The sequence below is a fragment of the Nelusetta ayraudi genome, unplaced genomic scaffold (genome assembly GCF_046127955.1).
Source record: "Nelusetta ayraudi isolate G7.1 ecotype Tasmania unplaced genomic scaffold, CSIRO-AGI_Nayr_v1 ptg000016l, whole genome shotgun sequence".
Classification (NCBI taxonomy): Eukaryota; Metazoa; Chordata; class Actinopteri; order Tetraodontiformes; family Monacanthidae; genus Nelusetta; species Nelusetta ayraudi.
The window spans coordinates 110,819-137,103 of NW_027466066.1; the positions used below are offsets into that span (position 1 = coordinate 110,819).

Consider the following 26,285-nt stretch of genomic DNA (forward strand, 5'->3'; position numbering starts at 1 on the left):
CATGTTTAAGGAAAACCCTGTTCAAGGACATAGGGAGAGGATTTTGTGCACTTGACGCTGACGTCCTGCCAACAACAGTCCAGTCTTCTTGTTTTAGTTCTTGGACTACCGACCACAATGGTGTGCATCGACACCACTGCGGGTTGCAACACCACAAGTAGGCATTATGTTGCTAGCATGCCGTCGATGCAACTGCACGTCAACATTTCGATGGGATGCTGATTGACACCGGCTTCGCCCAGTCAGAATCCAGGAAAGTCGTAACTTTGGTTGTTATTCAAGGGAAACTTGACAGACTAGCAAACGAACGGTCCCTCTGCATTTGGCTTCCCGTTTGGAGCTTACCAAAAGTGACATTCTTCCATAGATTCCTTTCCATAGACGCTACTTGAAGGGATCTGTCGAGTGAGACGGGCTGACTGAATCCAGAGGAGGCGATGCGGCGAGGAAGCAGACGTGTGTTCTCCACATGTTTACATCCCAGCGCGTGGGTGCGTCTCCTCCGCAGCGTTACGGTCGGCGGTAGGCGTGCGGCCGCTGGGGGACGGGTGTTCTCTTCTCGGAGTAGTGGGCAGAGACAAACCCATACCGGGTGGGCGTGCGGCCGCTCATAAAGTTGTCTCGTACGAAAGGGGGGAAACAATAACAGCCCAACAACGCGCATGGCGAGGGAAGCTGACAGCCGAGACGGGAAGTGACAGAGAGGAAGAAGTGGGGGGGGGTTTTGAGAGAGGAATATAAAGGGACGTGCAGTACGCGGACATGACAGAACAATTTTGCGAGGGAAGGGGCGGGGGCTTGCTGGGAGGGGCAGGGTGGTAATTAGCGGAAGCTCGTCAGCTCTAATTACAGGTCCCTGTGTTAATCGTCGAAGGACGGGAGAGGCGGGGGGGGGGACTTGGGCCCAACAAGACTTACGAGAGGGAAAGAAGGGAGGAAGACGCCTTTAAAAATCAAATTCATCGCCACAGCGTTCGGGAAAATCAGTTCATCAACACTGTATTGGATGGATCAAAAATGGTCCATCTCTTTGATTTCTTTCTTTCATTTTTTTGTAAACATTTGGGTCTCTGGACACTGTCAGACTTAGGTCAATTAAAAAAAAAGAAAAAAAAAAGTGTGCGGACAAGTAACCCCATATTAAAAGATGTGATTGATTTTTCTTTTTAAATAGGAGCTAAGCAACTGAGACCCACCTGGCACTTCTTAGAGGCAATTTTCAATTGATTGTTTGCGCAAGTAGCTAATTGACCAACCATACAGCTGCGGCTTAATGCATTCAGGCACATGGGGCCAAGAAGCTAAATAAATAAAATTAAGAAGGACATTAAGACGCTGCGGCGATGTAGCGGGTTGAATGGGGCCCGTCCAAAAATGCAACAACTACAGTACCATCAGATATGTGTTCAGATTCATTTCATTTGATTTAATTCCAAATCATGGAAACAATCGTTTTCATCCGTTTCACAAATAAATGTGATTTTAAACACATATTTTTCGAAAGCCCTTTTGACAAAAGTAAAAATCCTCCCTTTTTGAAACATCTCTTGTCGTATTTGCATCTTTCTGACAAGCGGCTCCTTGAAAGCCATCTGCTCGGCCCCCGGGCCACTATCACGCCACTGCCTTTGGCAAGGGTCGAAGATGCACAAAATAGAGATGTTGCCGGGCATCGGTGTGCATGTGCTTGTGCATGCGTGTGTGTGTGTGTGTGTGTGTGTGTGTGTGAAAGAGAGAGAGAGACGGGGGCCAAAATAAAAAAAAATAAAAAAAAATAAAGATAAATCAACGCCTTGAAGATTATCCCACTATTTTACCTTGGACCGTGTCTGGCGGAGGCTCGTGGGTGTGAAGGAAGGAGCGCCTCAGCGAGACACGGGAAAACATGAAAGCGAGTCGGGGAGGCAGGAGAGGGAGAGAGAGAGAGAGAGCGAGAGCGACGACGAGGAGAGGAGAGGAGAGGAAGGAGACGGCCTCTTTGAATCTGGACCCCGCTGGAAAGCTCTCTGTTTCCATGGCAACAATTAAAATAGGCCTACGTGCGCTTTATATACGGAACGCGGTTGATGGACGGAGAGATACAGTCACAGAGAGAGAGGGGGAGAGAGAGAGAGACGGGCACTTTTTATATTGGCCATTGATCATGTAAATGCGGCGCTGCAGCCCGGCGCAGTGCTCACTCAGCAGTGCGGCCCTTTACAATGGCTTTACATCGCACACGCTCACACACAGATTAGCGCCGAGACCTCTGACACACACACATACACACACACACACACACACACACGTCCCAAGGGTACAGATTATGTTAGCCAACGCACTGCGCCAGCGCCAATGATCACTCACAGAGACGAGGCCATTAGAAAATTCCCGCAGTCAGTCGACGGACGTCTCGGAGAGGAGACGCACAAAAAGGGCCGAGCGCCGAGCGCGGCCGGCGCCGGTGACCCCGTTTCCCCCCCGACGCCACCCGCCACCCGGCCGTTTGCCCGGCCCATTAGCCGCGCCAGCACAGGCAGGCGGGCGGGCGTTCGAGCCTCATTGCGCGAAACCACGCACACATGTAAAGAAGTTCTTAAGGGGCTCAGCGACACACTGACAGTGTGCGGCTGCAGGTTTTTTGGAACAAATGGGATCTATTTCCCCCCCCTCTGGTTGTGAACTGGTGAAAATTGTATTTTCCAAAAGGGAGGCAAAGAACTCGGCAAGTGATTTGACAAACCTTGTGTCTGTCAAAGCAGAAAAAAAAACACGGGTCGGCCACTTTTTTTTTTTTTTTTTAATGTCAGCAAAGCAAATTAGAGTCGGTGGCCTTGTTTGTTACCAGCCGACCCACGGTGTGCGACGACGGCGTGCATTCAACTGAACTTCGGCCTGAGGTGGGGGGGGAAGAGAAAAGCTTTTCATTTTGATCTCTGCTCTCATCTTAATGAGGAAATTGTCTCTGGATTTTGACAAAACTGCTGCTTTTCTCGGAATCACTTCCTATTTTTCTCACCGCGAGCCGAACGGCTCCCCCGAAAAAAGGCGCCGTCTGGCTCGGCCCGATTCCTAAAAGCTGGGTGCAATTCAGAAGACGAGTTTCCACCGCGGACCTGGAAGATTATCAGGGAGCTCGTCCCGATGACTCTTCGTCTCCCTTTTAAACGATCACTGAACAGACATCAAGAGCGGCGGCGCAAACAGAAATAAGGATCAAGGCTGACGAAAAGAAAGAATGATCACAAAAAAACATTTGCCATTGCCTCGTTATTTTTTTTATTTTTTTTTTTTTGCATGCATGCATGCATGCATTATCTCAGGCCAAATTAGGATTGGCAGGACAAATTCCCACCAACACGTCTCGGAGGGGAATTTTGATGATCGCATCTCGAAAAACTGGCGAAATCTGCAATACATCGTGGAACATCTCAGAGGACATGAGTAATTATTTTTCCGTTACGTGCAAAATAGATTTTATGTATTCCAGCCCCCATCCCCCCACTTCCTACACAAACACACACACACACCCAACCTACCCCGAGGTCATACATTATTGTAGAAAGCAACAACAGCAGGTCTCCCCACCCGACAAAAGGCAAGTACTAAGAAGCCCCGAATGGACAATAAAGCGGCTAATAGGCGTTAATGTCCACCACCGCCGTCTGCGTCGCTCGCTGCGATGCAAAGTTGTGAGCGCAGCAGTTGCGAGGATGCAGCATCCAGCCGTAACAGCTTCGGCCCAGCTGGCTGTCCAGCTTTATTTTTATTTTATTTTTTCCCCCCGAGTTTGTCAGTGATAAATTACACATTTTAACTACTATCCACCATCCACAGAGGACCTCCGAGCGTGCCCAGTGAGGACAAGCTACTGGAGGGCGCGTCGAGCAAATGTTGCAGTCGATGGAAAATACTTTGGCTGACCTTGCACACGCAAACGCGCACACAGAGACACAGCAGCTGCGTTTCCATTAGCCTCAGAATTGCGCGAAACCGAAATATCGCAATAAAAAAAAAGCTGGTGATGGAAACGCTTAAACTCCGAAAGATCTCCCGAGTGTCGCGGGAAAACGTTTTTACGCATCGATATCGAGGTATATCGCAAAAGTGTCACGGAAACACTTTTTTCACATTAACACGTCGCCGGGCGTGACGTACGTGGTCGCGCGACCAGTTGACTTCAAGCGAAAATGACAGCAAACAAACGTGAACGAGCAAAAGCAAACGCAATTCTTGCACAATATTGCGCGACGAGATTTTACGAGAATTACGGCTTATGCGCTTCGCACCATTAAATGGAAACACCTGTAAATCGCAATTGTACTTTGTTGAAATTTTAGAATGATCGCTTTTATTTGCGGAAAAAACTGAACGCAGCTACAGTCACACACACACACACACACACACATACATATATATATATATACATATATATATATAAATATATATATATATATTTCTGTATAGTTTTATAGTCAACTCTTCCTGGTGGCGACATCCTCATCCTCGGTTGAACAGATCATGCAATCTGACCTCTGACCTATACAGGTCGCTGTCAAGAGAATTGCTGCTAATCTAGAATTGCGTGCAAAAATATTTCAGAGGTAATTTGGTCCTAGTCAGGTTTTTTTTTTGTTTTGTTTGTTTGTTTTTTTTTAATGAAAAGTCACATGTACAACTGATCATCAGTGACAGCCACCGACTGTCATCACGTCTCATTTGTGTGAAACGATGACTGAACGGCACAAACTTCATCGAGAAACGCAACTTCGCATCGGCAGGCAGCGCGGGCGCCGATTTTCTAAACCGGGCGGCACGACGGGTCACTACGGCGCATGTTGATGAGCGGCGAGGTCAGTCGGCGCCCCCTGAAAGTGAAATCGCTGCCAAGTACATGCGGAATGTGTTGAATATGGAAGAGCAAAAACAAAAAAAGGCGAAAGTAAAAAAAAAAAAAAAAGAAATTCTAAACAGCTCCGATACATATTCATGCTGCCTGTCTGCGGAGCCTGCAGTGGAGGTGGAAGCAAGTGTGTGTGTGTGTGTGTGTGTGTGTGAGTGTGTGTGTGTGTGTGTGTGGGATGATGTGTTTGGAAACCCGCGTCGGTACACGGTGTTCCGGAGTGGCCACTCAGCGGCCCCCGCCAGGCTTCCCATCCTGGCCCCACCCCCTTAATGACCGCTAGGGGACACCGGCGAGCTCTTCGCCCATCTTGACGCTACCTTTCTTTCCTTTCCTTTCCTTTCCTTTCCGATCCTTCCTTTCCCTCTCCATCACTCCTCGCCGAAACAATGCCTCCTCTCTCAGTTCACTTCCCACTTATCTCTCTTGTGTGCTCACTCGCTCTCTCTCTCTCTCTTTCTCTCTCTCTCTCTCTCTGTCTGTCTTTCTCTCTCCCTCTCTCTCACTCATCGCCCTCTTATCATGTGGTAAGTGTTAGGTTTTCGCCGATGGTGTTGTTTCGCGGGGAAGGCGGGAAGGCTGGTTGGATGGTGATTTTTGTTGAAAAAAAAAAAAAGAAAGAAATCCCACATCCGACGCTGTGATACTCGAGGACGACGGCCAACGATGACACATGACAACGCAGGTGTGTTTGCCGTCCAATGGGATCATCGCGTGACACACTGTGCGAGGTGGATCCTTAAGACATCAAGTTTGATATGGGCCGACTGTACGATGACCGTTCACTCGTTTGATCGCAGGGCTACAACAGGCTACAACGCAATGCCACATTGTGACGTCTCCATCCAGCCAAACTACACTGCAACAACATGAAAACTCGGGTTCGAAACATTTGTACGGTTGCGTCCACGTGCGCGCCAAAAAAAAACAAACCCTCAAAAGTCGCCGCAACTATTTTGCTGGGAGAGTTGAAGGAGTTTGCTTCCACTCGCAGTTAGCATTTACGCTAGTAGCGGTTAAGAATGGCTCGTTACTGATATTTACCAACAGAAAGTCACCACGCGTATATTAAAAATAAAACGCAGACTTGAGAAGACTATGTCAATATCTACTCTATTTATCCATGTTGCCGTGAGCTGTCCAAGCTGCATTCCTATTGGTCGATTAGTATTCGTCAGTCGTACGGCTGTCGCATTGTGAGACGATCGACCCAAAGTCATCATGCAATTTTCGGACACTCTGAATTTTTTAATCGCAAGACGTTGGAGGACGGCCACCCGTGAACCAGTGTCACCGTGCAAGCTTAAATGAAATCGTAAAAAAAAAAAAAAAAAAATCGTAAAAAGACAATCACTGTTGTCTCCCCACACACACACACACACACACACACCTCCCCCCTCCACTTTTCATCGAACCAAGAGTCTGAAGAACTGCACGTGAGGCCACTTACATGCATAATTATTTTGGAGGTGGCAAGCTTGAGATTTCATTACGGGAGGCGAACAGATGGGGAGGCGCCGGAGCCGCGAGCCGCTCCGGAGGAGTCGGCGTTAGTGGCCTTTCCCTGACAGCTATGATCTAATGTGGCCTGGTCCGTTTGACACCGGCGCCCTCGCCGGCTCCTTTGTGTTTTGGCGAGGCGGAAGCCCCGCCCCGCCCCCAGCCCCAGACCAGACCCCTACCTCCACCCCTCCAAACCCACCTCGAGTGGCACTTTTTTTGCCCCCTGACCCGCGCCTGAGCGCTGACAGGTGATGAAAGGAAACGTTACCTGGACAACATCGCCGACTGCGCGGCAGCGAGACGCGGGGGCGGCTGATGGCGAGCGAGCGAGCGAGCGCACACTCAGGCAGCGGTGGGGGCGAGAGAAAGAGAGAGAGGGAGAAACACGGACGAGCCAAACGGGTCTCGTCTCTAAAACATCGCAGGAAAAAACTAAAGATCAGCGACGGTTGCACGTGTGCAGAAAACTGAAAAATTAGGCCTTTTTTTGTTGTTTTTTTGCTTCTTTTTGCGAAGTGAAGGATAATTGCACACGCAAGACGTATGTTACATAAGGAGTAATTACAGCGAAGGGAAATCAGCGGGAGGGTTTTTGCATAAGGTCTATGATTACGCCTCGGCACCTGCCCCCTCCTTATTTATAAGCCGAGCATCTGCAAGAGGCGCGACACGTTGGCTCTCGTGTCGCTCGCGATGCTCGGGGCCCCGAGTCGGGCAGAATGACGCGCTGCCTTAATCCTTACAAGGGCAAGGAACTAGAAATCATCACTCACAATGCAAAGCCTTTTGTTATCACACGGTACTGTAATACATACAGTAAATGGAACACTTATTGTTGTCTTGCTGACCACGAGAGGACATTTAAGTCTCTTTGTTCCAAAGCGAGGATGACTGAATCATAAAATCCAGAACGTTCAAAAGGAATTTAATGTTCAAATTATTTTATGATTTTTTTTTTTTGTTGAAATATACGTTTAGAAAAAAAATTCTAGATGGCTGTGCAACTGTATAATAGTGCAACTCATCTGAATCTGATTGAGCCCTGCAATGGAAAGTGTTTGACAGGATAGTGTTTTACGCTCCAAGATTTCCATTTTACGTTTCTAAATATTTCAGTGAGAGTCCGATAAAGGGAAGGGAATTATTCATTATTTGCGGTCTGTATTGTTTTCATCCGTCTTGGGTGTTTACTATGTACTGATACTGCATGTTCAAATTCAGCATCTGTGATGCCGTTGCTTCTTAAAACCTTTATTTTTAAGCTTTATTCCTGCCAAGCGACAGGTGACGAATGACCCGTATCTGTATCTTGTCCTCTCACAGCCCGACGTCAAAGCAGCTAGCTCGGGCTAATTACACTCTCCACTCAGGTTATACTAAGGGACACTTTTCCATCTGTTATTCAGTCTGTTGGAGTCTTACTGGGAAAAAAAAAGACGAAAAACAAAAAAACAAGCCGCCACTTGTTCCCGTCCAGAGTAGCTGATGCCAAGACAACAGAAGGCTAGCGAGGCGCAAAGTGGGTTCATTTATTAAAAAAAAACATTGTTGAACGCATCACAAGTCCTCGAACCCGCATGAACTGGGTTAGACGCTGACTTAATATGACGACGAGCTAAACGCATCCCGTGAGTCTCAACGTTTTTCCCAACTCCTTGGCGCCGTTCGAGGTAAAGCTCTCGAACAAATCCGGTCGCTCACCCGCGCCGTTCGCGCAAAGTGGTCACGTTTAATAACTTTCCGGAAAGTGGCAGGATTAGAGAACGGCAACTGGCATTTTGTCAACATCCCGTGAGACCCGATCCAAGAAGCTCGACGGCCACGCTCGGACCGGAACCTCCAATCCTGCGAAGGCTATGAAACACTAAATGGAACTAGACACCAAAAAATGTAGCTACGCCGGTTATCTCTTGGATGTTTAGCGTCAGCGCAATCTGTGAAAAGGGGTCAGTGTGAACTTCACCTCAGCAACAGTGTTTACCATTTGATTAAGGGGCTCAATCATGAATAGTTTCATGTACTCTAGTTGCAGCTGCACGTGACTGTTTAACAGCATGGCCATTATGTCCACTTGTCTTAAATTCCTGACCCTAACCTTTGCCAAAATATCTGCTCTGTATTTCCGGAAACAAAATATAATGTTAGGATGGGGCGAAAACTGCTGCATCTCTCTGAAAAAACAGAATAGAATAGAATAGAATAGCCTTTATTGTCCTTGTACAGGGTACAACGAGATTAGAATTGCCACTCCCTTTGGTGCCAAAAAGCAAAAACAGCAGCAAAGCAATAGCAAGAGCATGAAGAAAAACACAATAAATATATGCACATCTAAAACACAGTAGCAGCATGAGTGTGTACAGGTGCCAGAGTGATACGTGTCAGCAGATAAGAGAATGGTCATTGCACAATGAGTGTATTAGCTATTGACACAAAAGTACCATTTATTGTGTGGACGACGGTAGCGGAAAGCCGATAAAGGCGACAAAGGAGCAAAACGCTGCATCCGGATTACGTCCAGAAATTAAAAAGCTACAAATTTAAAGAGTGTCTGGTCTCCGCATAAATATTTTACTGCTCAGTAAAAATAAGAAGAGGTCAAGAACAACCGAGGACGTTTTTACATGGTGAGCAAAACCTACATAAATTAAAAAAAAAAAAAACTAAGATGATTACTTACGCAAGTTTACAGACACTGTGCTGCGTCGTGAGCGAGGTGCAAATTTCTCAGCCTTGCGCCCATTAAAATGCAAAAGGGAGAGGATGATTGGGGGGGGTGGAGTATGCATGGCGCTGGCAGAGCCCCAGACTTGTTCGGCGGGGGCAGACGCGATCACAGCGCCGAGCGCTCCCTCATCATTTTCCTGAGATGTGGCAGCTGCTGAACAGGTAAAAAGCCGCCTGCAGCTGTTTGATGATGGACCGCTGCCGCGGCTGCAGGACGGGCCGGGGCGACGCAACGCGCAATCAACTCACTCATCGACGCGCTTCCATCAAGGCGGGGGGGTCAAACGGTGAGGGAGAACGCTTTTGTGCGCAGTCTCAGGTGTCGGGTGTGTGCGAGTGTGTGCGTCTAGGCTTCTAGAGTTTCGTTATTTTTTTGTTGTTGTTGTTTGTTTTTTTTTTTGCATATCTCCTCTGCAGACACAAAGACACGTAAACATTTCAGGGTGACGAATGTGTTTTGCCAACACTCGGGCAGATAAGCGCTCCGTCTCTGCAGCATCGCTGCCGGAGACGCATTTCCACTCACACCTACACTCCCTCACGCGGGAGACACTTCAATCTTCCTCGTGTCCCCGCGCTCTGCTCCCTCCTGTTCTCCCATTCCGACCGTCCTTCCCACTTCCCATCTGCCTCGGCCGCTTTGCACGGCCCGTGTGACGGGCCTTTGCACGGGGGAGGGGCTTTAACCGGAGGGATTTGCTAATGACTTCATAACTTCTTCTTGTGTCCGCACAAGTGGGACTTTTTCACTTTTGGACGTATAAAAATGTCTTTGGTTGTATTGGGACTATTTCTTTTGTAAAAATATAAGGTTTTCTGATTTCCGTCTCAGTTTATCACTGACAACTGCTAGCTCAAATGTCTATTGTGTAAAATGTGGCTAGTTTGTGATTTATGTATTGTTAAAAGCTTAATATATTGCCCATAGATACATTAATAATAGCGTATACCCGCGGTACAATATCTATCTTCTACCTACCCTAAGAACATATATAAGAATATACATAGAGAAATAAGGGTGTTGCTTCCAGTTAGCTGCCATCTTGCGCCGCCATATTTCTAAGGAAGCCTGTTGTGGACAATCCAGCCCAACTGACAGCACGTTTTGTAAATAGTGCGACTGCTCAACGTCTTTAAAAGAAACAAACAAAGACGAAGCTGGATGAGGTATCCAGGTTTGGGTGCGCAGGACACTGTAGTTCACCGACAAGCTCAGGAGAGGGAGGGAGATTGAAAGACGCTGCAATCTAAAATGTAACTACTTGATGTCGCCGTTTCCTCTTTAAATTCTCCAAATATTACGCACCTAACCTTTAACTCGTCTGCTTCATTCGTAGCAATTAATAGTGGCTATTGAGAAGATTTGACCCCATTGTACCTCTTTTTTTGCCTGACACTTCAAACAGTCAGACACGCCTGTCACCTTTAGCGGTTTCATCCCAACTCCAGTGCAGGCAGGCGAAAAGTGCATTGACTACGTGTTACGTCGCCGCCGCAGTAGTTGTGTAAGTTGTCCAGCGGGCTGCATTGTGCGCGTGAAAGGTAAAGCCGGGGCTAGGAGCTACACGTATGGTTCACGGAGTGACCCTCATGCCAATAACAGCTCCATAATCACTTTAAATGTGTTTTATTGTCAGCTTTTCGTAGATTAGAGCCGCATAATCTGTCCGCCTCTATCCATCTCATCCCAAGCTGTTATTTTTGGCACCAGGATTCAGCCTTTTTGGATTAGTAGGTGTGTGTGTGTGTGTGTGTGTTGTTGTTGTTGATTTATTTTCTCTCTGTAGGTGCGGGGCGTGTTGTTGCACGGCAAAAGGTATCTTCTTCACCGGGCCCCATTGTGTGAGAGAGAATAATCTGGGGAGGATGTTGTTCCGGAGACTGAGACTCAGGTTCACGCTCGAAACGTCTCTTTGCGTGGAAACGGTGTTCCAGCCAAAAGTCTTGGCAGCAGTCTGGCCGTATCCTTGATTCTACTGCAAGGACAGCAAGCAAGTGCGTGTCCAAAAAGAAAAGAAAAAACACACCACACACTTAAAGGACCAGTGTGTAAAGATCTAAGGGCATGAAATGATAAGAACGTATAGCGTGCAAAAAATATTTCTGTATTTATTTACTTGCTATCTATTTAATTTACATTTTTCTTAGACCAGCCAATAAAATCACAAATGGCTCAGAAACAAACACGGCCAACTCCACTAGAACCCGCTTGTTATGTAAACGTAGATACATTATTAGCCAATTGAAATGCAGCCGGTAATTTACGTATTGAAGTGTTTACGCAGCTGAAATACAGGTGGACATTTTCTCCTCCACTCGGTGCCAATAAATCCAGAAAACTGACACACTGGGCCTTTAAAAAATAATGGAGAAAGCGATATTCTTTTAGCTAAGTTTTTGTTTGTTTGTTTGTTTTTTGTTTATAGGTTGTTCATATGTTTCAGATATTCTGAACGGCCACACGTGAATTACTTTCGCAAATTGTCAGGCCCATGTGACAAAAAAAAAAAGTCCAAAAGAAGGCGGTACCTTAAGCAGCGCAACTCTGATTCACACCAATCAAAAGAGTTCTTCTCCTCCGACTCCTCCACCTCTACTTCCTTCTGCTCCTTTTCCTCTTCCTCTTCCTTTTCCTCTTCCTCCTTCTGCCCTCGGGCCGAAATATTGACTGATGACTTCCATTTTCACCTATCAATTCCGCTGCTAATTTTACACTTTTCAATTAATTCCAGGTGCTCGCACACGGTGGGGGCCCGCTATGATTAGAAGGTGCCGGAGGAGAAAAGGCTTGAGGGTTTTTTTTTTTCTCTTTCTTTCTCTCTTTTTCATGTTGCCATTTCAAACAACATGGAGCACCCGTAACGTGCACGCCGGCCTCTGCTCGATCTGCCCGGTCATCACAATTTTCCTGCGGACTGACCTCTCTCTCTCTCTCTCTCTCTCTCTCTGGAGTGGCGAGCGCCAATCATGAGACCCCCCCACCCCCACTCCACAGGGATAACGACTTCCACGAGCGTCTCTCAGACGGATGTCCCCTGGATTAAATCCCACACAACACTTAAGCCCGAGAGAGTCGAGCGCCCCCGTTGAGGAGCGGCGAGGCTGCGGTGGACGGCCGCAAATTGCAGGTTTGCTTTTCTAGCACGGCAGCAGTAGGATGGGGGGGCCGGCGCACCTGCTGTGAAATGTACATTCGAAAACCGCACGGCGTGCAACCCGGATGAAAGTGTTTTTTCGGGCCCCACATTACGCTGACGTCCATGTACCTGTGTTTTCCAATAATAACGCCCGTCAGTGAACACAGAGAGTGTATTGCATTGATACAGAGCCGGGATTGAGTGTTCAATTTCTATTTCTATATTTCTATAGTATCTGTATGTTCATTTTGAAGCTAGCTTTATATTAGCTATATATGCATACACTCTTTGCCTTCAACTTGGGGAGATAGCATGGGGGAGGGGCATCAGTCCTAAACCTTGTTTCCTCATATTTGAGGAATATTCCCGCATATTTTCTCAGGGGTATGACATCCATAAGATTTTCAGAGTTGAATCAGGTCCGTGTCTGTTTTTTACGGAAAAATTCTGCAAGCAGGCAAACAGAATTGGGTGACAAAAGGGAAAACGCAAGAGGCTTTTGGGGCACTTCCACTTGGCCTAATTAGCCCTGAAGATACGTCGCCGTTAATCTTGCACACAGAACTTCAAGTTTAGAACTTCAATCCGTCGTCTGACGCAAAACGCGCAAGTCACGACTCAGATCCCGCTGCACAGGCGGATAAAACTCATAAAAAATCATCCTGGACGTCTGGTGCCGACGCGTCCCACCAACTCTTCAAACAGTACAGTGATGCACCAACTGCAAACAGATGACTCATGAATATTCATGAATGCAAATACAGCCAAATGGTGGCGCTGGGGCTGCTGGGAGCGTGCTTCAGGAAAAAAAAAATAAAATGAAAAAATAAAACAGACGATCCGACTCGGGCTCGGGTCAGCAGAACCTCCAGAGCCTGGACGCACCTGTCGCCATGGCTACCGCGGAGCCGCTCCGCTACCTTCAATTAGCAGGCCATTATCATTCATGAGTTTGTTTGTGCATAGCCGTGAGATTGCGATCGCAGTTCGCAGCTTCTTCCCTCCCAGCTGGGCCGGCGAGGAAGGCGGCGGCGGCGGCGGCGGCCTCTGTTAGCCCCGCCGCGCTCCACTGGGTAAATTTCTGCTCCGCCGAGGCTCCGGCTCATCCCCGTATCGCCCGGGAACGCTGTCGGTTGCGCTTGCATGACACGTAAAGGTCATAAATTAGCAATGGGGGCCCCTTGAAGGGGACACGCTGTTGCGCCTTCAACACGGCCGGCACTCCCTGAGAAGAGCTTTTAAGCCTCACCACTTCCGCCGTGAATACATACATACCTATTGGTTTAATCTATTTCGTTTAGGAGGCCGGGGGGCCGGGGGGCCACTGCGGAGGGCGACCCTGCGACCCGTGAAGCTGAGCAAGCAGAGATTCCTGCTGCGGTTTCCCGATCTGCCCGCCTTGTGTCCGTCTTAAAGAAGATCCCCAATCATCACATTGTTGTTATTCTTTGCAACAACACGCAACCTTTTCCGATACCCCTTATCAATTCTGACAATGTGCGACATTGGCAACTCTTGAATTGTTTACGGTGACGTAAGCTGTCCCCGGGATCCATCATGAATTTTCTAATTCTAGTGCTATTTTGTATTCATGTGTTATTTTTGTTGGGGTTAGGGTTTGTTATAATTGTTTGCGATTCGTGCCTGGCCTTTTTAAATTTCAGCACAACCATGCACAATTATTTATCCAGAAAAAAAAAACTACAATGAGGAAAACAGCACACTTAGCCATCCGTTTGCAGCCTTCTGCTAAAATATTAACACTCATGCTTTTGTGCTTATGTTTAGACGGAGACAGAAACAAGGCGAGTGGGGGGAATCTAAGGAGGCGGTGCGAAAAAACCCTGGATGTCACTAGCCTGGCAGAGGTAGCGCCGCCCTCTGTGACATCACAAGGGGCTGATTTCGAGTAAAACGTATTTCAAAAGAGACTTTTTGAAAAAGAGAAGAAGTGAGCTTTCTAATTTGTGTGGTGTTCACTGGCAGGCTGGAAAACATTCTGAATTCCGTGTAATAAGGGACCTCTGGCGCCGCCTTGGTCCAATATCACCAACAGACAAAACAACACTCCTCTTACGACTGAATGCTCTTTTTTCTTTCCTTGGATGGGACGGCCCAGCACGACAACGGCCTATTTTTACTCTCGCTATGACATAATTAAAGAAGTGGTGGTGGTGTGCGGTAAACAGAGCCGGCCGGCCGGCCTCTGAGCTTCGGCGTTGTGTTTCGTCCTCCTGGCTGTTTTGTGTAATATAATGGTGTTGACCCCGGTGGCACAAGAACCTCCATATTGAGTTATTAAATTTATGCAACCGCTAAGCTCCTCGACTATTTCATAATAACGGCAGCCGTCAGTGGCTTGCGCCGCGCAGCCCCGGCCGCCAACTTTCTCGATTTCTGGGGCGGGGGGACGGCAAGGGGACGGCGAGGGGGGGGGAATTGAGCAAGGGGGCGAGAGAGTGAGGGAGGAATGGACGGAGCGAGAGGAGGCGTCGACGAGGAGGAGCGAGTGTATATTTTATTCAGCGGCAGCCGAGTTCAATTCATAATCAGGGGCGGGTTGATTCACGGTTTTAATTAAAAAGTAAGCCTCACAGCGCCGATGCTAACATCTTGATTTATGAAGACCCCGCCGCTGGGCCCCATCCACCACAGAGACCGAGTCCGCTGCGGCGGCGGAAGTGGATGTGTTAGGGGGAGGTCTCATCTCACTCGTCCAGGTGGTTTCAGCCGTGCGCACGAGGAGGAGCGCTAGCACTAGCGGCGCGTCACGTGTAACGTTAAGACACACTTTGGGGTTGCGCGACGGCAAGTTCATTTTTCACAATAAACGTTTGAAGGGCATTTTACAGGGTTTTTGACTGCCCCCTACTGGACCGGAGTGGAAGACCGAGCTAGCAGGCTTTTCGTTTGATCGTGATCAAGATTTTTTTCTTCTCAAAAATCCTTGACCTCTTCTGAGCGCCTTCCTCGTGACGTCGTTCCCCTTTGTGTCCACTCAGCCTCTGTAATAGCCCTGCTACTCTCAAGCCCTTGATATGATCGAGCACGACCATCACTCAGTGCTGGATGTTAAAAAAAAAGAGGGAAGAAAAGAAGAATCTGCTGCACGGCCTGGTCCCTGTGTGGATGACGTAACGCACTTCACATATAGAGTTATATATAAATATAAAAAGCACTATATCCGAGGAGAAAAAAGAAGATGGAGTGATGTTATCGATATTGCTCCCCTTGAAATAAAAAGCCCGCTGGAAAACAGCCAGCGCTGCAAATTTAACCAAGGCTGATGGAATTTTGCTCCAGTCTGACAGTAATGTTACATTTATGGCAGCCCCCACCACCCCCATTTAAATCTACACTGTAGCAGAATTCCCCCTTGGTACAAAGAGGTTTTAATTAGAATTTTTTTTTTTAATTTTTATGTGCTAGAGAGGAGAGATAAATACAGAGGGTACACGTCCGAAAAATACGGAAAGATAAAGACAGGTGAAGGCAGAGGGAGGGAGGCGAGAAGGAGTGAAGCAGGAGGGGAAGGAGAGAACAGGAGGGACAGAAGAAAGGAGAGCGACTACAGTGGTGAGATTAGAGGGGAAAGACGCGCGGCCGCTTTTGCGTCAACGCGGAAGACGGGAAGACGTCGAGCGTCTCCGCTTTCCGCAGAACGGCTGTTTCAATGGGCCACTGCAGTCTTCCAGGGCTGTGCGTGCGTGTGTGCGTGCGTGCTCGTGCACGTGCGTGCGGATACTCCATTTACTCGTCACTCTCCGTGATTGAGTTTTTAAAGGTCTGGCTCACTCGCAATCATGACACAAAACACTTCTCTCTCTCTCTTTCTCTCTCTCTCCCCGTTTCACACACAGCCACAGGGTCACATGTGTACGTGCGATGGCGTGCCCGGCTCAGTCAAGTCACTCTCACACGCGCGTGGGGAGGACGAGGACGGCGCTGCGAGGTAATCCGTTGGTGTAGAAGGCACACGAGGCCGCCGTGCTAAATAATGAACACGCAGACAGACACCGTTTCTTTCCGCCGGATCAGTTCAGAGCGCATTGTAAGGAGCCCCGTGGAAGCGCCCATGCTATGTCAATGTATAATAAATGGAGGCGTGTTCGTCATGTTTTAGCCGCTGTACAGCACGTCATGCAAGCGTCACTGCTGGAAAGCTGGAAAAGACCAAATGAAAGTATTTGCAAGTGGGTAGACAAAAATTTGGAAGGTGCATCAGATTGTTTTTGAACTTGAGAGTCGTCATAGTTTATTACATCGAAACCCCAAAAGTTGCAAACAAACAACATCTGCGCTAATGTCTTTCACGTGTTTAGCATCCACTCGGCTCAGGGTCACTTCCCCTGCCTGTTGTTCTTGCTTTGCACTACAAATTTGAGCAACTAGTTTCTCGACAGCAACTGAAGTACTTTGCTCTAGTCACTAGTGTGACAAGCTACAGTTGGAAACACATCAGTTTGCCGCAGCTATGACCAACAATGAAGTGAACTACATTGCTGCTAAGTTGCTATTCCCTCAAAATGCAATGCAATCATTCATCGACATCGATGGTCTGACATTATAATTTATTTGCCTCTGGTGTACTGTGGAGTGAGTAGAGTCTTTCGTTTTTTTTGGGGGGGGGTAGGCTAGCAGAAACCATTGACTTGTGTTAGCCTAGCATCAGCGAAATCAGCTGAACTGACTTAACCAGCTAAACCACAAGCTAAACTGACTGGATTGGATGAAAATTGTTGAAACGGTCACAGCACACTGGCTAACTTGGGTCCGACGTCCAAAATTTGGAACCACCCTTAAAAGGGCAGTCTGCAGGAATTACTTCCTAGTTTTGATGAAACTAAAAGAAAGCAGCTAATGCTACAAACCTAAGCAAGCGACAAAAAAATGCTTTATATTGGAGTCTAGCAATAGGGACGATTTCTGAAGTGACTCTTTTAGTCACATACACTACACTAACAAAAGTGGTAAGTCATACGCTGAAACCAAGATGAACACGGAATTTTCAAACTCACAGCAGCTTTTGAGGGCGTTGCATTTGTTCCACATCATTTCAGTCGTCCTCGAGTTATAGACAGAACTCGCACTTCAATAATCTATGAGGCCTGGTGGGTGCACAACTAAAGTCTACAGCACAATTACATTTGATGGCTCCATTTCCCATGCAAAGTGCCTGCCAAGTCCTTTTTTTATTCTATGACAGTAACACATACTTACATGGCTTAAGTACTTTTCTCCGCGCAGCCTTCGAGGACGCGTCAATCATAATCTCACCTCCGTAATTGCGTCCCCCACTATCAGCGCTGCGATCGGCGCTGCGTCGCGTCACACTCGCTGTGCGGCTTAAGAGGAAGCCTTTGGGAGGATTTATGGGCGTAATTACAAGCTTTGCGTGACAAAAAAAATAAATAATAACTGCAAAGGAATCTGGGAGTTAATATGGGCTGTAGACGTCCTGTAGACCTACCGTAGACCTACTGGCCTGAGACGTTATAAGGCCGATTGCCTCTCTCTACCCTCGGCTGACTCTTATTATACTGTTAACTGCAACGCTGTATAAGTTTAATGGGGCGTCTCGCTGACCCAGCAGACCGATGTGCACGACGCGCACTCGAAAAACGTTTTGCAGGTTCTCTGCCGGCGCCGCGATGACGTCGCCAAATGTCTGATTTCTCTGATTTTTCAAAAACACCACTTGAGCGAATCCTCTTGCGGTGCTTCCCGGGTTAGTAAATTCAACTTGCTTATTTTGTCGCCTTGTTAATTGGCATCAGGACACTCATTGGAAACGGGGCACTCTTATTTTTGATTTCCTTTCTTCATTTCTTTAAAGACAACTTCAAACAACTTTAAAACCGCGTCAAATTCATTCGGCTCATTGTTTGATAAACAAACAAATGTGCATTGAGAGTAATGTGATGTCTTCTGGTTTTGTCGCTTGCTTCTTCTTCTTCTTTCTTTTTTTATGCCCTCCCCATTTTACAACACGTTGGCTTAATGAGACGAGTGGCGGTTGCAATTAAAAGTCCGTATCTTCGGGGGGGTTGGGTTTTATTAAAATCCCACAAGCCACGACTGAGATATGAGCGCTGACGCAGTTGTCGGGCAACTTTTATTCCCAGCATCTCTACCGGCGACGGGCCGCCGAAATTGATCCGTAATTGCTCCGTTTTTATGAAAATGTTAAGAACTTCCTGCCCCTCCTCCACACTGATGGAAACCAGAGCGAGCTCGGGGGGGTTGTTCCACAATTTCAACAGCTTCATGAACTTCTTCGACTCTGCCTTTTTTTTTTCCTCTAACAGGTCGATCGCGGAGGCAAACGGGAGCCGTTGAGCGAACGCGCAATCGTCACCGGGACACATTCTTTAGCCCCTTCTGCACCGGATGCAGTCCCGCTATTAATCGGCATTTGGTGGCAGTGGAGAAGGCTCACCGAGCCGCGCTGAAACCCGTCAAAACGCGTCAAACAACCCGGCAAGGGACCCGGGTTGAATTCGGCTCCGATCGGCTCGGCTCCGATCGGCTTGCGGTGGAATTGGGACACCCGCGACGACGTCACAGCTGTTACCTGCCGCACGGGATGACCGATCGATTGCGCGTCCCCCCCCCCGTCGACACCCTCATTTTAGCGGAGAAGAGGCTTTTGAGGCGCTTACAGCTTCGCATCGCACAGGTCGGCATCGTCCGGCCCCGACCCGGCGCAGAGATTGTGACCCGACGCAAGCGGGGTCCCGCGGAGAGACATCAACTCACATTTTCTAGCGAGGCCGAGTGAGAGACGCGGGGGCGGGGGGCTCGTCAGCGAGGCCAGACGGCGCACGGCGACCTGAAGCGAAGCGAGCATCGAGCGCTGACATTTGGACATTCGGGATGACGCCGCCGCCGCCTCGTGTCCGGGTCAGAGGACAGCCCAGTTTGGCGGAAGGAGCGGGGTGCTGCGGGAGCAGGGTCGGGAGGGGGGGGGGGTTCGCTGCCCACGCTTGTACCGTGGCAGCGCCTCAACAAACACAAAACGGGCCTTTTGAAAGGTCCAGTGTGCAATATTTGGCAAAAGCTTAACATACCGCACATTACTAAAAAGTCTAAACTCGTAGTGGATTAAAAGTAATTTGGTTTTCCTGCCCTCAGAACGGTGCTCATACACTGTAGATGGGAATATATACAGAGCAAGGGTCTTGCTGCTAGTTAGCTGCCATCTCGCGCAGCCATTTAATAAGGAAGCCCGGTATTTAAGGACAGTGTCCCAAGTACAAAACGCGCTGTCAGACGGGCTTCCTTGAAAAGATTTACACACTAGACCTTTAAACATCTTCCCATTTATTTGATTTTTCCCGACAGCTATTTTGTCGCGCATTATGAATACTGGGGAAGGGTGTAGCTGGCTAACCCCCCCGGGTGGAGGAGTGGTTGGTGTGGGGCCGGGGGCGGGGGGGCGGCGCAGCACTTCTGCTGCCGGCTGATTGATCGTCCGGCGAGGCTTTCGTAATGGGATACGCAAATGCCGCTCGGCGGAGAGAAAAAGAAAGTCCGAGCAGCCGCAGCTCCTGCAAAACAAGACGTTAATCAAACCGTCCGAGCGGGACATCAATCGCGCGGTGACACAGGTGCAATTATTCCGAAATTAAAAGATGGATTTGAGGGGGCGGGGGGGGCACCGGTAAATCAGCGACGACGTCTTCGAGAGTGATGCCAAATCTTAACTTTTGCCGGTCCCTCCCGCCGACCGCCAAAACGCGCACGTTCGGAGCATTGCGTCCGTTGTGTGCGATCGATGCCGCTTCAATCATTGTTTCTTCTTTTTAAACCGCCGCCGCATAAAGCAGGAACCCCCTCGCGCACTCTGTGTTATTACTCGGCTGCGCCCCGGAGGCGCACGGTTCCTGTCAATTTGCGGCCGTGCAGACTTGCTGACCTGTGGTATATGCGCACAAGTGTGCGCGCACGCACGCACACACACAAGCGTGCCCGCCAACAGGAATCATTCACCCTTTCCAGTGATGCAACCTCTAGGTGGCGGGCGGGGGAGGGGGGAGGGGCGGCGACAGCAACCAATCGGCAAGCAGCCGTGTGTCAAACAGGCATATTTGTCGAGTTGTTTTTTTCAGTCTCCGATCCGGAAAGATCTTATTTTTTCGGCAGCCCCAAGTAAAAGCTGTTTGTCTCATTGCGCAAAATTTGAAGTGAAGCATTTAGACGGGCAGATTAAAAAATGCTTGAAAACAGTTTCCTTCTGTTTAAAAGGTCCTTATTCTAAGTCCACACAATTCCATTCTGCAGAATCGGCATGCTGGTCTAGTGCCATCTTTTTACTCAGCGCTTGATAGTAAATAAAAAAAAATGATAAATGTGTTTACTCCCAAGTCGTGTTGCTCTAATTTATCCATTATATATAAAGTTAAAGTGCAAAGCATCCGTCATCCACACCCAGCAGATAAGCACTGACCTTGAGGACCGCTGCTCTTCAGACGGAGACAAAATAATATACTATAACTCCGAAGGCCGCTACACACTGTACTACGCTACGATTTTTGGCTCAGAGGAAAGGCGGCCGTTGTGGCGAAATCTTCGGCCGGGCCCCACAAACGGTGAGGTCTTACGTCGTACTTCGCGACACGTTCACGGACGGCAATCGTCGCGGTCTTGCGACCAAAGAATTTCTACGGTGACGTGACGAAGGTTGACCATCTCGCAATGGAATGGGATGACCATAGATAGATAGATAGATAGATGGATAGATAGATAGATAGATAGATAGATAGATAGATAGATAGATAGATAGATATCGCATGTAGTGACTGTTGGTGTCGAGAAATACTAGAAACAGTAGTAGTATCGTTAAGCGCTACTAGCGTACATGCTAATCGCTAGCAGAAGGGAATGAATACACACCTCCAACTCCCTTTGCAAAACAGGCCTCTTTTGCCAAGTCAGGACCGATTCCAAATTCTCCTTCTCTTCTTTTTGAAAGATTTTTTTTTCTGTGCACATGAACGCAACTACAAAAAGTGTTTCGAGCCGGAGCTCTCGTATCACAAAGAACCGCGTTGCCGGTGAGAAGGTTGGCATTGACAAAAAGACAGCGATGCCAAACGATTTACACTAATTGACGAGCCGTTCTTTTGTCTTGGACAAACCCTTTGATTTGCGTTATCTCCATTCCCGTCGGAGAATCTGCTCGCGCTATGCAACACTATTCATTTTTTTGTTTGTTGTCCATCCGCCAGCAACACACCGGGCCGAGGAAACAATGAATACGTACATCGGCAGTGACATTTTCCCGCAATTGGAGAATTCAAGTTCCAATAATCGACAAGGGGCGACGTCGCTTTCATTTCGGCCGTTGGTCTGAAGGTCCTGATCGTCTCCGACTTTGACCCCCAAAAAAACGGCCGAAGCCTCCTCGCAGCAGCGTCCCAGGACGTGCCGAAGAACAGCAGACGCCGCCTAAAGCGGGAAGTGATTTTCGGTACCGCGAGTGACTTACAGTACCGAGAAGGACGAGCGAAGCCGCATTTGACCCCCCGGCCCCCCCTTGCTGTTTCGCCAACCCCGATCAATGCCTTCCTCCACATCACCTCAGCTGCCTCCCAACCCACCACCCGCCCCCCGAAGGTAAAAGATCGGGTCGCCACACGCGAGCCCCGCCATCAATTACCAAAGCGTAAGCCCATTACTGCGGGATTAATGAAGAGCTTTCAATCGGAGGACGCCGACTCCGGCCGGGCGAGAACGAGAGTCGTCGAGGGAGCGAGGCGCCGTGGTTGCAGGACGGATCAGAAGTCGGCGCCTCCCTCAGAAACGCACAGCTGCACTCTTTCCACCCTCTGCTCCTTTTGACTCAAAAAAAAACGCAGCTTGCTTCGTCAAACCCCTCCCCCTCCGGACACCCCGGCTCGCGCATCTGCTCTGATTTGAAAAAAGCCAGTCAGAGGAGAGAGAAAAACGATTGAATTCCAAAAAGCAGGTTCGCTTTTTGTTTTTTGGGGTTTTTTTTTTTAAAGGAAAGAAAGAACGAAAAGTGCCAGTTGTGAGTTTCCTCACGGGAAAGCGAGAGCACGGTAGCAGCTCATTCAGAGAGAAGAGAGGGAGATGCAGCTCGTTTATCTCACGGTTGTGCCTCGATACATTAATCTGCCGTTAATTACGCGCGGCACGGCGACGGAGAGGCGGAAAGGTGAGCCTTAAATATTTCATACCACACGCTTCACATGTCTGAGAGCGCGTCGTCGACGCGTCGCCGCTATGAGCTCGTCGCTCCTGCCGTTAATTGGACTTAATTGAAACGCCATGGTAGGGAGTAACAGAGCGTGTGAGAGTACAGTACTTAGGTTGACTTACGTATTTTTTACGTATTACGTATTTCTCTTTGTGACGGCTTTTTACCTTTGCTACGGACATTTGTACACAAATGTCTGTACTTTCCACCCCTTACACTGGAAAAACACAGTCATTACTTTTGTATTTAGAATAATTTAAAAGATACAAATTCTGTTCAAAGTACTATTATTATTATCATTATTATTATTATTATTATCATTATTAATATTATTATTTTCGTTGTTGTTGGTTGAAGTTGAGCTATTTGGAGATTATTTTACTTCAGCTTTGAGGTACCTGCTCAGTATGTTTGCAGCACAAAAAATAGACAAGCAGGAAATAAGATTGTTAATTGATATTAAAAGCATCAACATCCAAAAATGGCTGACTGGTCATAACTATTGCTGACAACAGTTTGGTTGTGCTGCATTTGAAAATGAAAACAAAATAGATAGTATTGAGAGTAGCAGAGCTTTTAAGAACTTTTTAATGCTTGAAAACGTGTGTTGCTTCATTAATGGCAAAAAAGATTTTTAAAAACATTTACTTTTTACTTAAGTACATTTCAGAACCTGTACTTTTCCTTGGTTAAAGGAGTTGAATAAGTACTTTTACTTTTACAGATTATTTTTTTCCTTTCAAACAGGTATGGGTACTTTTACTCAAGTACAGAACGTGAATACTTTTGCCCCCTTTTCTGAAACATGAGTTGAGGGGGGTGGGGGGGAAACGTCAAGGCGCGTTTAATTAATAACACAGGTAGGGGAGGAGAGGGCGGTGACATTTAGGCTGGCAAACACAGCGGCTGGAGCTTTTAAAAACTGAGGGGACCTCATTATTTATTATCACTATTCCAACAGGTCCCCGTTTGAACCATTATTCCAGCCGGTGCAGCCCGTGTGAAAACACGACGGTCGGAGCCACAAACTCGTGGTCTGTAATGCCGTTGTAGCTCAACGAGGCGGGTGTGGGGGGCGGGGGGGTGAGGCTGAAGGGGGCTGCGCTCGCGAGCGAATCGATCTGCTGCGTCAGCGCTTGGGAGCGGGGGGCAGGGGGCTGCCGACTCCGAACCGCCGGTGTGGTGGTAGCGGTGTGACTGCAGCTGTTGGCTCCGCCCCATCTAACTCCAACACCCCCCCCCCCCCCCCCCCCCCGACCCCATCCCACCCACAACCAAGTCTGCAGCCCGCCTGCTGCTGGTGATGGCGGTCGAGTCCTTCCTGCTCCTCACGGCTGATCACTTTACTACTGGACTTCTTCATTTTAATAATTCCTTTTCTCTCTATGCACTTTTTATGAACTGATTGCCGATGACCGATTGTGCAGCTTAGAAACTGAATTTCCTTTGGGATAAATAAAGCATCTATCTATCTATCTATCTATCTATCTATCAAAAGCCTGTGTGGTGTGAGGAGCAGGTAAGAAAGGAAAGAAGAAGTTGGGGGAGGGGGGTGAAACGTCACATGGAAAAGATATTTAAAAAAATAAAAAGGGGCCCACCAGGGAGCGAGCAGATGTAAGTAAGTACAAGGAGGGAGAAAAAAGACAAAAGCAACACGGGCGATGGGATAATGGCCTCTCATGGGCCCTCGCGGCAAAATGCATTTTTGCTCTGCGTAATTCGTTGCCGGGGACAAAAGGAAGGATCGCGTCTCCTTTTATCTTATCGCGGAAAAACACAAAAGTCTTGCTCAGGCAGAAGGACAACGACACACACACACACACGCACACACACACGCACGCACGCACGCACACACGCACGCACGCACGCACGCACGCACACACGCACGCACGCACGCACGCACGCACACACGCACGCACGCACGCACGCACGCACGCACGCACGCAGCCACTGACGAACAAACAGCCGCGCGCCGCAAAAAAAATCTTATTCGACAAATCCTTTAAACGCTCGATCAATACGAGCATGCAGATAAACCCCCACGCCCCCCAACCCTCGGTCGATGGGGTGGGCGGGGCTTGTTCAGAGGGAGGGGGAAGCGGCCACCGGTCAAAGAGCAACAACAACGCGCTAAGAAGCCGTGGATTAGAGAGCTTCGTCTGCGGGCCAACACCTTGAACCGTCAAACCTGACCCCCGTCGCAGGAAAGGGGGGGCAAAAAAGAAGACCATCCATCACTGAGCCTTAGAGAAGGTGTGCAATAACTGGAGGTAGACACACACGCACATACACACACAAGAGTTTTGTCTTTCGGCCCGGCGGCCGTGCGTCAACTCTGTCTTACCGTGTGTTTTTCCAGCCAAAGTCTCATCCCAACATCTCAGAAGTGGCATGATGGTGCGGCCTGGGACTCCTCTCTCCCTCTCATAGCCTCAGACTGAGGGAGGCTCAACTGCAATCAAGCGGGGGGGGGACAGAGAGGGAGAGGGGGGAAAGAAGACACAGTGATTATTGATTGGGTCTTTAAAATTGCGCATCAAAATCTTTAAACATTTTTTTGTTGAAATCATCGTGTCTACGGTCTCTTTAAAAAAAGAAAAAAGACTAAATCAGATGGACCCGATTAGGAGTTTATACACGTAATTGCATTAGGAGGAAAAGAGGAAAAAAAATCTTGATGAAGATATTCTGAAACTAGCAAGCGCTTCTCCATCTCACGTCATCGGGTTTGAATTTCGAGACCAGAGTGTGTGTGTGTGTGTGTGTGTGTGTGTGTGTGTGTGTGTGTGTGTGTGTGTGTGTGTGTGTGTGTGTGTAAGTGAGGGACGCTCCGCTCCCCTGGGGTAGAACAACCTGTTAGCCAGCTAATAGAAACGGAGGTTTGATTTGTCTCCTCTATCCTCCTCCTTCTATTCTTTTTCTTTTTCTATTTATTTCACTCTTTTCTCGACATCATGACGGCCGTTCCGGAGACGTTTGCTTGAGGGGTTAGCGGCAGGTCGCACTCGCTTGGACGCTAATAAAAAAGAAAACAAGCTGCTCTTTTCCATCCGACCCCTCGCCCTCGCCGAATCATTAGGTCGGGGCTAAACGAGGTGGAGTTGGGAGGGGCGGGAGTGGAAGGGGGGCGGGGGGTAAGGGCACCAATCGGTGTCCCTAACAGGCGACCTGGCGGAAGCGTTTCGGAATTTGAGCTCGAATCCAATCCGACTCCCATTCCGGCTTTGCTGTGAACGCAGCCTTTGTCCTGAATTTGCTTCCACGCAAAACTCGCGCACGTGCCCGCGGACGACACTGGAGAGCGATGAATAAAACATTTCCGCCAAATGTGCCGTGGCGCCATATTATCTCGGCCTTTATTCCCCGGCAGCTGATCTAACCGCAGCATTGTAGATCAGAAGAATAATAAATGTCTTAACGAGAGTAATCCAGATTCTGCATAAGTCATGTATCGTGAGCACCGGCAGATGTGTATGTGTGTGTGTGTGTGGGGGGGTGGGGGAGGTGAAGGGGTGTAATCAGAGCCTTTTAGTTAAGGAGCCATCGACACGGCTGCGCACTTTTTGAAGCTCAAACTTTAATTAAAAAATTGCGGAGCGGAGGTCCAGCGAGGGGAACGAGTGCTCTGTAACGGAGGTGATGTACACCCAACAAGAGGAGCTCCCTGCTGCCTCAAGCATGAGAAGCTATCAAAAGGGTCACGACGGTACATCCATCAATATGACGTGAGGATTTTACAGTATGTTTTGGAAGTAAGGGCTTCATTTAAGACAACCATTAGTTCCAAGGCAAGCATTAGTTAACTTATTCTGAC

The 26,285-nt window shown here is 48.3% G+C and overlaps 1 protein-coding gene across 1 annotated transcript in view; it reads right to left on the reverse strand.

Annotated features, from left to right (window-relative positions):
* Window positions 1-26,285, reverse strand: part of grin2ba (glutamate receptor, ionotropic, N-methyl D-aspartate 2B, genome duplicate a) — a 133,437-nt gene that overhangs the window by 96,619 nt on the left and 10,533 nt on the right. Inside the window, exon 3 of the mRNA XM_076023587.1 lies at window positions 24,816-24,923. Within this exon, the coding sequence (XP_075879702.1) occupies window positions 24,816-24,842 (27 nt within the window). The 5' untranslated portion in view covers window positions 24,843-24,923. The remainder of the gene's footprint in view (window positions 1-24,815; window positions 24,924-26,285) is intronic.